The sequence below is a fragment of the Pan paniscus genome, chromosome 14, assembly GCF_029289425.2.
Source record: "Pan paniscus chromosome 14, NHGRI_mPanPan1-v2.0_pri, whole genome shotgun sequence".
Taxonomy (NCBI): domain Eukaryota; kingdom Metazoa; phylum Chordata; class Mammalia; order Primates; family Hominidae; genus Pan; species Pan paniscus.
The window spans coordinates 48,162,619-48,176,538 of NC_073263.2; the positions used below are offsets into that span (position 1 = coordinate 48,162,619).

A 13,920-nucleotide genomic window follows, 5' to 3' on the forward strand; every position below is an offset into this window, starting at 1 on the left:
AATAACCATGTATCTTGTACCAATTTACAGATATTTTCCTTAATTTTTTACAGTAATCTTGCACTATAGGTATTATTTTCCCCATTAGAGAAATGAAGAAACTGAGGATATAAGAGGCTTTTTAGTGGCTCTCAACTCTGGTTTTATATTAGAATCACCTGGGCGTTTTGTAAAACTATAGTCACTTAGGCCCCATAGTCAGAAATGCTAATTTATTTGGTGTAGCATCGAGTCTAAGCACTGGTCATTTGTTTTACTTCTTTTTATGGGATGTTATGTGGTGTTCAAGTAAGGTTGACAGTCACTGGGTTAAGTAAATTGTCTAAGACCATAGAGAAGAAATGTGAGCATTTTGAGGACACCGAATGTGTCCAGTTCAATTTTAGGCACCAGAAGGTAATGAATGAATCAGCTAGTGAGAGTTCTGATTCACAGTAGCCTGGATCTAAAGCTCGTGATATTTTTTCAAAGCCAAGATATTGCTGCCTTTGAGTTTGTATGTCCAGTTCAGGTTCTTAACTTCCAAGGAGAAGTTGAGAGCTACATTTTAAAACTTCATGTTTCCACAGAGAAGAAATCTCTTCTCATTGAGTTAAATTTAGGTATAAATATTTTTTATATGAAGATGCATTTCATGCAATAATTAAATGAGAAAGTGCATTTGGGCAATTTTTAGAGCAAAGGGCTTTCTTTCTTTGCTTGACTCAAAGATGTTCTCACAACAAGTACATAAATGGTTTCTTGTACACATCCTTAAATATCTGCTGAGTGCCTATTATGTGCTACACATGATGCTCATTACTATGGATGCAGCTCTGAAAGAGACAGCCAAAATCTCTTTGCTTTCATATAACATTTATTTCAGAGTCTAATGCATTCACACCTAGAAACTAAGTTTAGGAGATTATTCATAAGAGGAAAAACTCAGGCGACTGATCATCAGAATAGAATAATCTTTGCAATGACGTTCTCCAAACAGACTGAGCTTTAAGTGAGGGAGTGTTTGAAACGTTTGTTTCATTTACTCGTTCAACAAACTCATTCTGCCCCACTCACTGCTTTGTGGGGCAGGAATAGAGGGTACAAGTTGGAAACAGACATAAACATTTACAGATCCATAATGGAGCGAAATATCACTCTACTGTAAGATAGAAAGTGGTGAGTGCCATGGGAGAGACACAGATAAAAGAATTTTGTATGCTCACAGAAGACAGAGATTACTCCCAGCTCAGAGATGAGGATGGGGTAAAGAGTGAAAGAAAAGGCAGAAAATGATGGAAAGATCAGTGGAATTTGACCTATATCTGCAAGGATGAATTTGATATTCTACGTAAGCATTTCATTATACCCTGCAGGGTCCATGCTTATCTCTTCTGCTAAGTAAATTGCGTATATGTGCAAATCTTTTTCATTCTTTAAATGTTATTTATGCTGGGTGCAGTAGCTCACGCCTGAATTCCCAGGACTTTGGGAGGCTGAGGCAGGTGGATCGCTTGAGGTCAGGAGTTCAAGACCAGCCTGGTCAACATGGTGAAACCCTGTCTCTACTAAAAATACAAAATTTAGCCAGGCGTGGTGGCAGGCACCTGTAATCCCAGCTATCTGGGGGACTTAGGCAGGAGAATCTCTTGAACCTGGGAGGCGGAGTTTGCAGTGAGCCGAGATCGTGCCACTGCACTCCAGCCTGGGCGACAGAGTGAGACTCCATCTCAAAACAAAATAAAAATAAATGTTATTTATACGACATACAGTAATTAAACTATAGGCTTAATTTAAGCAGAACTTATTTTTTTTCCTTCATCTTAAATTGCCTACCTTGGCCAGGCACGGTGGCTCACGCCTGTAATCCCAGCACTTTGGGAGTCTGAGGCAGGTAGATCACTTGAGTCCAAAAGTTCCAGACCAGCCTGGGCAACATGGCAAAACCCCACCTCTACTAAAAATATAAAACTTAGCCAGGCATGGTGGTGCAGGCCTGTGGTCCCAGCTACTCAGGAGGCTGAGATGGGAGAATCGCGTGAGCCCAGGTGGTTGAGGTTGTAGCGAGCCGAGATCGCACCATTGCACTCCAGCCCGGGCAACAGAGTGAGACTGTGTCTCTCCACCCGCCCCCCAAAACCAATCACCGCCTCTTCACCTCTTTCAACACACTCATAACACTCACTCTGCTCTCTCACCCATCTTTTTTCTTATTTACACTTCAACAGTCACAAGAGCATTTGACTTGAAAAATATATGCTCACAGTGGGGGCTGCTTCTTAATATTGTCTCATGGCCTCAAGTTAAATTTTATTCCTCTGGATTAAGTAAGGGAGCTCTTGAAATTTAGTGATATGAAATTAAGGAAAAGCAGAATAATTCTTTTGTAGATCAATTTCCTGAAGCCTGGACCCAGACCGTTCACTGGATTTATTATTTAAATAGGAATTAAAAGAAAAGAAAAAACTGTAGGTAATTTAATCAGAGGTACTTTAATGGTCCCGGTGAAGTTATTCTGTTGTAACAAACCCAGCAAAATAAGCAAGCACTTTTGTACTTGGTAGATTTATTATGAGCCTAAAGAGATTGCCTTAAGTTCTCTTATATGTCATAGTAATGAATACATTCAGAAAACTAATAGTGATATAGTCATTATTTCTGATCATTTTATGTATTTCTGATAATTTTAAGTGTTCATTTTAAAAAATACAGTTCAATTGGTTTTTAAAACACTTTTGGTTGCCTAACATTCATAGAGCAAATGCCCATGCATGCATGTTATATTTTTAAGATACAAAGGAATGCAAAATTAAAAAATGATGCCAGGAAAGTAAAACCCAGACACCATTTCGTTATCCTGATATCTCACATAGGGCTCTAATAAGGCAATGTGGTGTTGAACAAAAGCTCATGGTCCATTTAACTTCCTGATAGTTTCATATTCAGATTGAAATCTGCCAATAAAAACATATTGAAAATATTATTAGATAAGATTACCCCCAGAAAAAAGGCAAAGGAAAGTAACAGCTCCAAAGAAAACATTCGATGTGTTTAAACAGTGTTGAGGCGCCCCTTGCTGGCATATGTGTGTATTGTCCAACTCTATCTGCATTTCTTGACCTTTTTTTGGTAAATTTGGTGGTGCAAATTAGTTCTAGATTTTATATTTTTATATATGTCTCTTTTTTGGTGTTGCTTGAAATGGTGTAAAATGTGATTCATTCTCCAGTTTCTTCCATGCGTCTTAATTTGTCAGAGTTTTCCTCAGTTCCCTTTTCTCTGTGAACTTTTCATCTTTCCCTGCCTGGTCACTCTGTCCTTTTACTGACCTTGGCTTTACTTTTTAAACAATTGGTTCTACGTCCTGTGAGGTTTGGGTTTTGTGGGACTTGGTGACAGCCCTCCTGTGACTGCCTTTGGTGTTCTTTGCCTGTGACTTCCCTCAGTGGCTTCCAGCAGAGGCCCCAGGCCACAAGCTGACTCTTCTCTGAGATTCCAGAAGGCGACAGGCCTTGTGTACCTTAAATCATCCTCTTTCTCCATTAACTCTTAAGTCGACGATTTAAGATATGTCAATTTTCTCAACTTCCATAGAGCATCAGAATGTGAATTCAAGTATCTTAGAAGTAATTTAGAAAGAAAATACTGAGATGTGAGAAGGAGAATGCATGTTCAAAGGCACAAATTGAAATTAAAATACTGTAGTTAGGCGAGCACAGGACTTTTGATTACACCGAGCGGACTCAAGTCTTTGTATCCAAAGTATTCTATTTGTAAATCATATTTAATTTCTAGAAATCTGAAATATTGAAATAGTTTCTAAAGAGGTCCATAGGAAATGTATGTCAGGGTAGAATAAAAATTACACATTCTTTCTTATTCAGCATTGTTTAAATCATCATGACTGAAACTTCTGTAACTTCAGTACACCATGCAGCCTTCTATGTGGTATGTATTTCTAACATTGGAGTTCTCTGCCCAAAATTTTCTGAGGGACTTTCCCTCCCTACCTCAATCTGAAAGTCTGTGGGATGGGGGAACCAAGGCTCTGAACAGCTCTTTCATCCATCTTACGTGCAAGGATAAAAATCTCTAGGAAGAAAAAAAAATCAAGTTTAAATCTGCCCTGGGCTTTGTATCATTAAAAAGTTAATTAAAACTCTTGCTGTAGTCATTCTCCAATGCATAGAACATTATTTACCTTCTTGATTGGTGTCTAAAAGATGTTTTCCTTCATAGGGAAGGGCATGTGTTTTCTCAGCTCATTTCAGAGGATGCCCCGCTGTTAGTTACTATTCTTGGAAGTCGTAACTTCAAGAACCTGAAGCCAGCCATGAGCCCTTCAGCTACTTCCAATCTTGCCAGCCTTCCTAAAAGGAGTCCTTGCTCATCTCCAAAGGGCTAACTTTTTAGATAGTCTGCCAGTGACAGTCTAGAAGGCAGAATTTTTCCACCACACCCTCAAATATGTAATCATCACTTAGTTCTTAACTCAGGCTTATAAAAAACTTTATGCCAACAAAAACATTAACTTGTGCTTATTTTTAATACATACAACAATTCTAGAGCCTTATTTGAAATAAATTATCTGAATTTAATGAAAGGATTGAGTGTAAATAAAAACTTAGAATGAAGACAGTGGGAAGATGAGTGAAGTAGGACATCTGTCAGGCAAGTGGCTTGGAATGGTCCCAGTGACCCAGACCTTGCCCTGGGTTCAGTTTATTATCACTGAAAAATACAGCTTGTTAGTCCACACAAACTAGTACAATTTAAAATATTGTCTCTTTTAAAATACTTGAGCCAGGCTTTTCTTGTGGATTTGGAATTTCTTTGTTTCTTTGAGTGGTAAATGAATTATTTTGGATAAATTAAAATACTGTTTGATTTTAATATGAGTAGCCCTATGTGACAAGGCACTATATAAAGGCTTTTTTTCCCCTTTGTATTATAGTGTTTCTAAGACCTCAGAGAAATTTGGAATCTATAGACCCGCAGTTTACAATCCGGAGGAAAATGGAGCAGATGAGAGAAGAGAAAGAGCTGGTGGAACAACTTCGTGAGGTACCCAAGAAATATTATGTAACTAAAGGAGAATTTAAACAACATTCTACATTTTTGAGAAACAGACTTTGAAACATTGCAAGCAGTCCTAATTTCAAATCTAGCCAGGTCACTTAGTGACTGCTGGATGTTGGGCAAGCCACTTAACAACCCTGAGTCTATTTCTTTGTATACTAAAAAAATGTTTTGGCCAGGCATAGTTTCTCATGCCTGTAATCGCAGAACTTTAGGAGGTAGAGGCAGGCTGATCACTTAAGTCCAGGAGTTTGAGACCAGTATGGCCAACATGGTGAGCCCTGTCTCTACTAAAAATACAAAAATTAGCTGGGCATGGTGGCATATGCCTGTAATCCCAGCTACTCGGGAGGCTGAGGTGGGAGGATCAGTTGAGCCCAGGAATGTGAGGCTGCAGTGATTTATGATTGTACCACTTCACTTCAGCCTGGGTGACAACAGTGAGAACTTGTCTCTTTAAAAAAAAAAAAAAAAGGTTCCAATTGACCTTAGTGGAGTTTTGTGAGGAATATATGAGATAGTAGTAAATAAAAAATAATATATACATATAAATGCTGGCACTATTTCAATTCAGGTATAGTTTAATGCCCTGTCATTTATTTACTTAATAATATTAAATTAATTTTCATTTTTTATTTTTATTTATTTATGTGTTTTTGAGACAAAGTCTCACTCTGTCACCCAGGCTGGAGTGCAGTCGCATGATCTTGGCTCACTGCAGCCTGTGCCTTCTGGGCTAAAGTGATCCTCCCACCTCAGCCTCCTGAGTAATTGAGATTACAGGTGTGCACCACCACACTTAGCTAATTTTTTGTATTTTTACTAGAAAAACGTTGGGATTACAGGTATGAGCCACCGCACCCAGCCGAATTTTTAATTTTTAAGAGACTCTCTCTGTTGCCCAGACTAGAGTGCAATGGTATGATCATAGCTGACTGCAGCCTTGAACTTTTGGGCTGAAGTGATCTTCTGGCCTCAGCCTCCCAAGTAGGTAGGCATAAATGATCGCTACATGCCACTGTGCCTGGCAATATTACATTAATTTAACAATGTTTATAGTTATCCTCACTTTGTACCCCAAACCGACCAGAGATTTTAAATCAATTATCTAATAGGCAAACCATTTGAGTTTCTACCAAAGAGGAAGTCTTGTGCTGGGTGTCATTGAAGCTTAAACTTGGAGCTGGCAGGGACCATGGCTGTCTTATTTCTTGTCGTATTTCTTAGTTCCCAATGGGCACTCTGTAGGTATTTGTCTACCTGCATGGTCTTTTTGTCAGGTTAGGAAGATCATACATAAATGTATGGAAGGTTAACTAACAGTATAGGAATCAATCACCAAGGAAGAAAACATTGGTATTAGCTATTAAAGACAGCACGTTATGAATTGCTGCATGAGTTTTTATTAATGTTCAGAAAGAAGTGTCATAACTGTGAACTAAAAGAGTCTAAGAAAGCTTCTTGACTAATAATAGAACAACCATTCAACCCTGTAATCCCATTACTGGGTATATACCCAGAGAAAAATAAATTGTTCTACCAAAAAGAAACCTGCACTCATATGTCTATCACAGCACTATTCACAGAAACAAAGACTTGGGATCAACCCAGGCTCGCATCAACAATGGATTGGATAAAGAAAATGTGGTACATACACACCATGGAATACTACACAGCCATAAAAAAGAACGAAATCATGTCCTTTGCAGCAACATGGATGCTACTGGAGGCCACTATCCTAAGCAAATTAATACAGAAATGGAAAACCAAATACCACGTTCTCACTTATAAGGGAAAGTGAAACACTGGGTATACACGGACACAAAGATGGAAACAATAAACTCTGGGAATTCCAAAAGGGGAGAGATAGGGGGTGAGGGTTGAAAAACTACCTATTGGGTACTATGTTCACTGCTTAGGTGACAGGATCATTAGAAGCCTAAACCTCAGTATCACACAACATACCCATGTAACAAACCTGTACATGTACCCCTGAATCTAAAATAAATTTTTTCAATAAAGAAAGAAAGGTTCTTGGAGGAGATAGATTCGATGTTAAATCTTCTTTCATCAGCAAATGTGTATTGACTGTCACTCTCTACCAGGCTGTATTCTAGGTAATGGATGTAGGAGAGAACAAAAAGGTCCCTGCTGTTCTGAAGCTTATAGTCTATTGGGGAGAGATAGTAAATAAGATGGAAACAAATAAATACACAGTTTCAGAGAGCAATGAGTTCTACAAATGAGCAGTGAGCCCTATAAACAAAATTTAGATTAAATTAAATTAGGATAGGTCAGCCTCTTTGTTATAGCAGATGATACTTTTTATATGGTTTAGCAAAGAGTCAGGAGGAAGTAATTTTAAAAAGAAAACAAAAAAACCTCTTACCACCACTTTAAGCCACTGTGGTGATTGAGCAAACACAAAGGGAAAGTCAAACCTCTGTCATTTGCCTGGACTATCTGGATGTGATGTAAACTGGGAAGGTGAACTTTATGAAATCTATGCAACTAAGATCAGAAGCTGAGCTATGCCCCTCAAGGAGTGATATCTTACAATTTTATCTTAAACGTGGGTCATATTGATCATTTATGTCTTAATTTAGTGATATAAAATTAGAGCCTGAAAGAGTACCTAAAAACAATTGTCCACACACAGGACAGTTCTGAAAGAAATTTATATAACACTATTATATGCAGTGTTTTTCAAGTTTTCATTTATTAAAATCACCAAATTAAGTCATCCTTTCATACGCTGTTATTCAGTTAAAAGGGGCTTTTGTTGCAAAAGCTCTAGTTAAGGTTTGAAAATTGATTTCTCTACTTCTGCTTCCAAGAGGATGGAGTAGGCATACTTTGCCCTATTCTTCCCACTAAGTACACCTAAAATCCCTAGACATACATAAAACAAATGTAAGAACATTCTGGAAGGTAAAGAGAAGAAGACGGACTGATTGGGGTCCTTGAGACTTGAGGGGCGCCATAGTGATGAGCTCCAGGAGACTTTCTTTTTGCCTCATGTATCCAGACTTGGAGCCGAAGTCGCTGGGAACCCAGAAACAGTAATCGGCACAGACTTTAGAAAAACAACAATAAAAGCTGACTTTCTCTAACCAAATAACCAGGAAAGGGACAGCCCAGCAAGACACAAAAGTTTTAGACCATAAATGCGCTACTGCAGCTGAACACGACAGGAAATACTGTGGTCCCCCCTCACCCACACCAGTAAGGGCTGAGTCAAGTGAGACTTCTCCCCTTGCTGGGGTGGTGTCAGAGAAGACCAAGCCAGGAGCCAGAAATTTCATCCCCACTGGTCAGTAAGGAAGCTCGTCTGCTCCCAGAGTTTCAGTGGAGACCACGTGGGAATTCTGGATTCTCACCCCCACTCAGCAGTAAGGAGGCACCTACCCCTCCCCCACTCCCTGGCCAGTTGACACCCAGTAGAAAACCCAGATGCCTGCATTCACCTGGCGGTAACAAGATGATGGCAGCCACCTTCCCCTGCTAGAGCAGTGTCAAAAAAAAAAAAAAAAGCCAACTAAAACAGAGATTTAAATAGGATCCAGAGTCTCATAACATAATACAAAAATGTCCAGGTTTCCATTGCAAATCCTTCATCATTCCAAGGACGAGGAAGATCCCAAACTGTAGGAAAAAAAGACAATCTGCAGATGACATCACTGATATAGCAGAGATGTTAGAATTATTTGACAGATATTTTTAAACCAGCCATGATGAAAATGCTTCGGTGAACAGCGATGTACATGGTCGAAGGAAAGGAAAAGAATACTCCAGCAGAGAACTAGAAAATGTTGGCAAAGAAATAGAAGACACAAAGAAAAACCAAATGGAAATTGGGAGCTGAAAAATACGTTATTCAAAATAAAAAGCCCAGTGGATAGGCTCCACAGCAGAATGGAGATGATAAAGGAAAGAACTGGAATGAAACTAGAAGAGAGAACAGTAGAAATCATCTAATCTGAACAACAGAGAGAAAACAGATTGAAAAATCAGTGGACACAGAGCCTCAGGACCTGTGGGAGTGTAACAAATGATCCAACATTCGTGTCTTGGGAGGCCCAGAAGGAAAGGAGAATGGGAGCAAGGCAGAAGAGGAACTTGGGGGTGGGAAGGAAGGGGATGTCTCTATAATTTTTTTTCTTTTTTTGAGACGGAGTCTCGCTTTATCATCCAGGCTGGAGAGCAGTGGCGCAATCTCGGCTCACTGAAACCTCTGCCTCCTGAGTTCAAGTGATTCTCCTGCCTCAGCCTCCTGAGTAGCTGGGAGGGCGTGTCAATAAAAGGTCAACATGGGGGATCCTTGTGCTGGTGGGAATGTTGTGCATCTTGACTTTGTCAATGTCAATATCCTGGTTGTTTTGAAAGTTGTTACCATTGAAGGAAATTGGGCAAGGGGTACGTGGAACCTCTGTGTATTAGTTCTTACAATTGCATATGAATCTAGAATTATCTCAAAAATCAAAAGTTTAATTTTTTAAAAGAAGGACAAAGATTGATTTCTCAGCTAAATATAGTCTAAGAGAAAAGCATTTCTTTCTTTCTTTTTTTTTTTTTTGAGATGGGATCTCACTCTGTCAACCAGGTTGGTGTGCAATGGCATGATCTCAGCCCACTGCAACCTCCATCTCCTGAGTTCAAGACATCCTCCCACCTCAGTCCCCCAGGTAGCTGGGACCGCAGGTACACGTCACCACGCCCAGCTAATTTTTTTGTATATTTGGTAGAGACAGGGTTTCGCCATGCTGCCCAGGCTGGTCTCAAACTCCTGAGCTCAGGCATCTCCCCACCTCGGCCTCTCAAAGTGTTGGGGTTACAGGTGTGAGCCACCACTCCTGGCCTAAGAGAAAAGCATTTCCTTTTTTTTTTTTTTCTGTCACCCAGGCTGGAGTGCAGTGGCACTACCTCATCTCACTGCAACCTCCGCCTCCCGGGTTCAAGTGATTCTCCTGCCTCAGCTTCCCAAGTAGCTGGGATTACAGGCACCTGCCACCATGCCTGGGTAATTTTCGTATTTTTAGTAGAGACAGGGTTTCACCATGTTGGCCAGGCTGGCCTTGAACTCCTGACCTCAGGTGATCCACCCACCTTGACCTCCCAAAGTGCTGGGATTACAGGCGTGAGCCACTGTGCCCGACCAGAGACAAGCATTTCTTAATCCCTCTTCTGCCCCATGCAGACTGCCTGAACCAGTCAGATTTGGTTTTTATTTATCACGCTCAAAGAGTGATTCCATTATTCCATTCATTCTATTAAATAAAAATTTTACACTCACCTAAATTTGTTTTTATAAAGAGAGATTTTGATACTGTTTGGAAAGAGTTAAATAATGTCAGTGTTTTCTAGGCATTGTTATCCTTATTTCCCATGATGAAATTAGTGCCTCAGTTCATAAATACCCATAAATGTATTTTACCCACAGTTACCTCAGTGTTAATATTAACTGGCTTCCTTCTGATTTCCCCAACAGAGCATTGAGATGAGATTGAAGGTCAGTCTACACGAAGACCTGGGGGCAGCCCTCATGGACGGTGTCGTCCTCTGCCATCTGGTCAACCACATCCGCCCACGGTCGGTTGCAAGCATCCATGTCCCATCACCAGCGGTTGTAAGTAACACCAAAGGGAAACTAACTGACATAAAACAGACCTTTAGGGGGCACTGTTGTTGGTTTAGGATGTCAATGGTGTCAGTAGGACCTTGCTCAAATCTTTTCCACTGGGCCCCAAACCATTATAAGGCAGAAAAGGAATGAAAGAATGGCCCTGAATGAAGCAACATTTTCACAGTAAAATGAGAGACTATTTTAAAATAAATATATAAATGACAGAAACATAATTTTATTTCAATATCAAGCAGATCACTTTAAATAACTTACTGGGTGGGCACGGTGGCTCACACCTGTAAACCCAGCACTTTGGGAGGCCAAGGTGGGTGGATCACTTGCGCTCAGGAGTTGTATTTTTTGTAGAGACAGGGTTCTAAAATAGAAAACTACACAATACAAAAATATGAAAAATACAAAATTTAGCTGGCTATGGTGGCACGCACCTGTGGTCCCAGCAACTCAGGAGCTGAGGTGGGAGGATTGCTTGAGCCCAGGAGTTCAAGGCTGTAGTGAGCCATGATTGTGCCACTGCACTCCAGCCTGGAGACAGAGTGAGACCCTGTCTCAAAAAAAAAAGAAAAAGAAAAAAGAAATTACTGATTGACTGATGATCAAGGTGCTAACTTTAAGACTATAGGAACATAAAAATTTCTTTTTCCCAAGAGTTATTTAAACAGTGACAAGTCTTTCAGAAAGCTTCTTTTGGTTGGTAACTTCCCTTCTAAATTGAATCTTTTTCCTCTATTCATCATGGAGGATTTTAGGGATAGCCCTGAAAAGATGTGAGTTCTATGAAAAATACTATGAATAACCTGTCGAGGGGTTGGTTAGCAGTCATGACTTCAACAATTGCTTGATCAGTGCTGCACTCAAGGACTCATTGGTGATGCTGGGGACGTAGTGGGGAGGAGAACATGAATGAGACTCCTTAATGCCCCCCCAGATCCTCATCTCTGCTGTAGAGGAGATAGAGCCTGCACTCAGGGCTCTCTTCCTAGATATCACAGCATGTTGTGAACTAGAAGAGAGCCAGAGAGTCAGTTTTATGGTTGTTCAGATGAAAGTGGAGGAATCACAGATAAACTTGTCCTTGAAACCTACACAGGATTTATACAAATAGAGAAAAAAGTATCACTGCTCACCCTTTTTGCTGTTTGTTAGGAGAGGCAGAAGAATTTAGGGGTTAAGAATGTAAGGTTTGGATTAAAATTCTAAAAGCTATACAACTTTGGGCAATCCTCTCTTGAACTTGATTTGCTGTTCTCTGTAATGGAAATGTTCTTGCAAGTATGAAGTAAGATACTTCATGTAATTTACACATATATGTAAGCCATTATAATCATTAGTGTTTATATGGCAAGTTTTGGAAATTTGGAGCCCCATAAAAGTGCAATGTTCATAAAATCTCAGAGCCCAGTGTGTTGGACTGAAGCTCACGTGAAGCTCCTCCGCCCTCTCCAATCCCCAGGAGAGCCTCACAGTGGCATGATTTGTCCTACTTTCTTTTCTCTTGACAGCAGGAAAAATTAGCCAATGACCTTATTTCATCTTAGTTTCTTATCTATCATATTGAACATATTTTTTCTTTCAAAGATTCAACCACTTTTTTAGCCTCAGAAACATAGTGGGGACAAAAAGACCAATTTGTCTTCTTTTACAAATCTACCTCTAGCAGCCTTAATGTGGGACAGTAAATTCTGTTCCATGATCCAATATGAAACACTCCAGTATCTTTTACAAATGAGGTCCAAACTGCCATAAAGTCATCTGAGCCTTGTGCCAGATTCTCAGTAATTTTTCCCAAATTATGAGAGAGACACAACAGACACCTCAGCCTTCAATTTCAATGTACAATGATCATTTTACAAGACGTAAGAGGACATCATGAATTGTGTACCCATTTACCTTTATCTTCAGGAAAAATGCTACATTGTTTTAGAAATCTTTTGGTTTTCACCATTTTGCTTTTTTTAAATAAAAATTTTAAAATTAAACAAATAATAGGAAACAATGAGTGACTGGTGAAAAAAAGAAAATAAAGGAAAGCAAAAGAAAACAAATCATTCTTTATTATCCTCCTACCCAAAACCAATCACTGTAGCTTTTACCATTATGTCTTCTTTACTGTAAGCTTTTTTTTTTTTTTTTGGTAAAATTAAGTTGTTTTTTAATTGTGAGCTCATATAGACTAGCAATTTTTTAAATGTAGTATTGAAACCTAAATATTTCCCCATGTCATTAAAATTCTCTTTTTTTTCTGGAGATGGAGTCTCCTCTGTCGCCCAGGCAGGAGTGCAGTGGCACGATCTTGGCTTACTGCACCCTCTGCCCCCAGGGTTCAAGCATGGCTCAGCCTCCTGAGTAGCTGGGATTACAGGTGCCCACCACCATGCCTGGCTAATTTTTGTATTTTTAGTAGAGACGGGGTTTCACCATGTTGGCCAGGCTGGTCTCGAACTCCTGACCTCAAGTGATCTGCCCGCCTCAGCCTCCCAAAGTGCTAGGATTACAGGTGTGAGCCACCTCGCCCAGCCTAAAATTCTTCATAAATGCCTAATTTACTAACTATAACATATTTTAGCCTGTTTTATTATATTGTAGTTTTCCTTTTTAGAAATGCAGTTTGTTTCTAAATATCCACTTCTAAATGTCCAATTATCAAAAATTCTTCACCAAGCATCTTGATGCCCTTTTGGACCAGGCCCAGCCACGCTGTAGCCGTAGAACCTGCTTTCCTTCTTTCTTCTCTGCCGTTGCTCTTTGCCCCAGGCTCAGCACAGGCAGCTCCCTCTGCCTAGAAAGCCGTGCCCCCACCTGCCCCCCAAATCTCCTTAGTTCTTCAGCATCACTAGCTCCCTTTCCTTCTCTATTTCAGCATTCAGAAAACAAACCATTCTCAACGCCTTAGGACAGGGTTTCTTCCTTTGTTCATTTTCCGTCACACCTACCCCATGACAACTAAGAACTATCCTGTATTATACTGTACCTTCCTTTAGGTTGCTAATATTTCCAGCTGCTTTAGAGGTAAGTGAGCCTGGGGATTTTGTCTTTGGCTCCACAGTTGTATCTTTAGCATCAAGTTTAGTATCTGACCCATAGTAAAGCAATAAATGCAGTTGTATCTGCCAGCAGCAGTGGATGAGAGCATCTTTTCTACCAGTATTATCACCAGCAAAAGCATTCTAATTCTTCATTCATGAAACTAATATTGTCCATTTTGTTTTTGCCAAACTGAG

The 13,920-nt window shown here is 39.9% G+C and overlaps 1 protein-coding gene across 4 annotated transcripts in view; it reads left to right on the forward strand.

Annotated features, from left to right (window-relative positions):
- LRCH1 (leucine rich repeats and calponin homology domain containing 1) overlaps positions 1–13,920 on the forward strand; it is a 203,888-nt gene that overhangs the window by 169,169 nt on the left and 20,799 nt on the right. For all 4 annotated transcript variants that reach the window (XM_003811412.7, XM_003811411.6, XM_008963823.6 and 1 more), the window contains 2 exons: positions 4,934–5,043; positions 10,547–10,684. In XM_003811412.7, the coding sequence (XP_003811460.4) occupies positions 4,934–5,043; positions 10,547–10,684 (248 nt within the window). The remainder of the gene's footprint in view (positions 1–4,933; positions 5,044–10,546; positions 10,685–13,920) is intronic.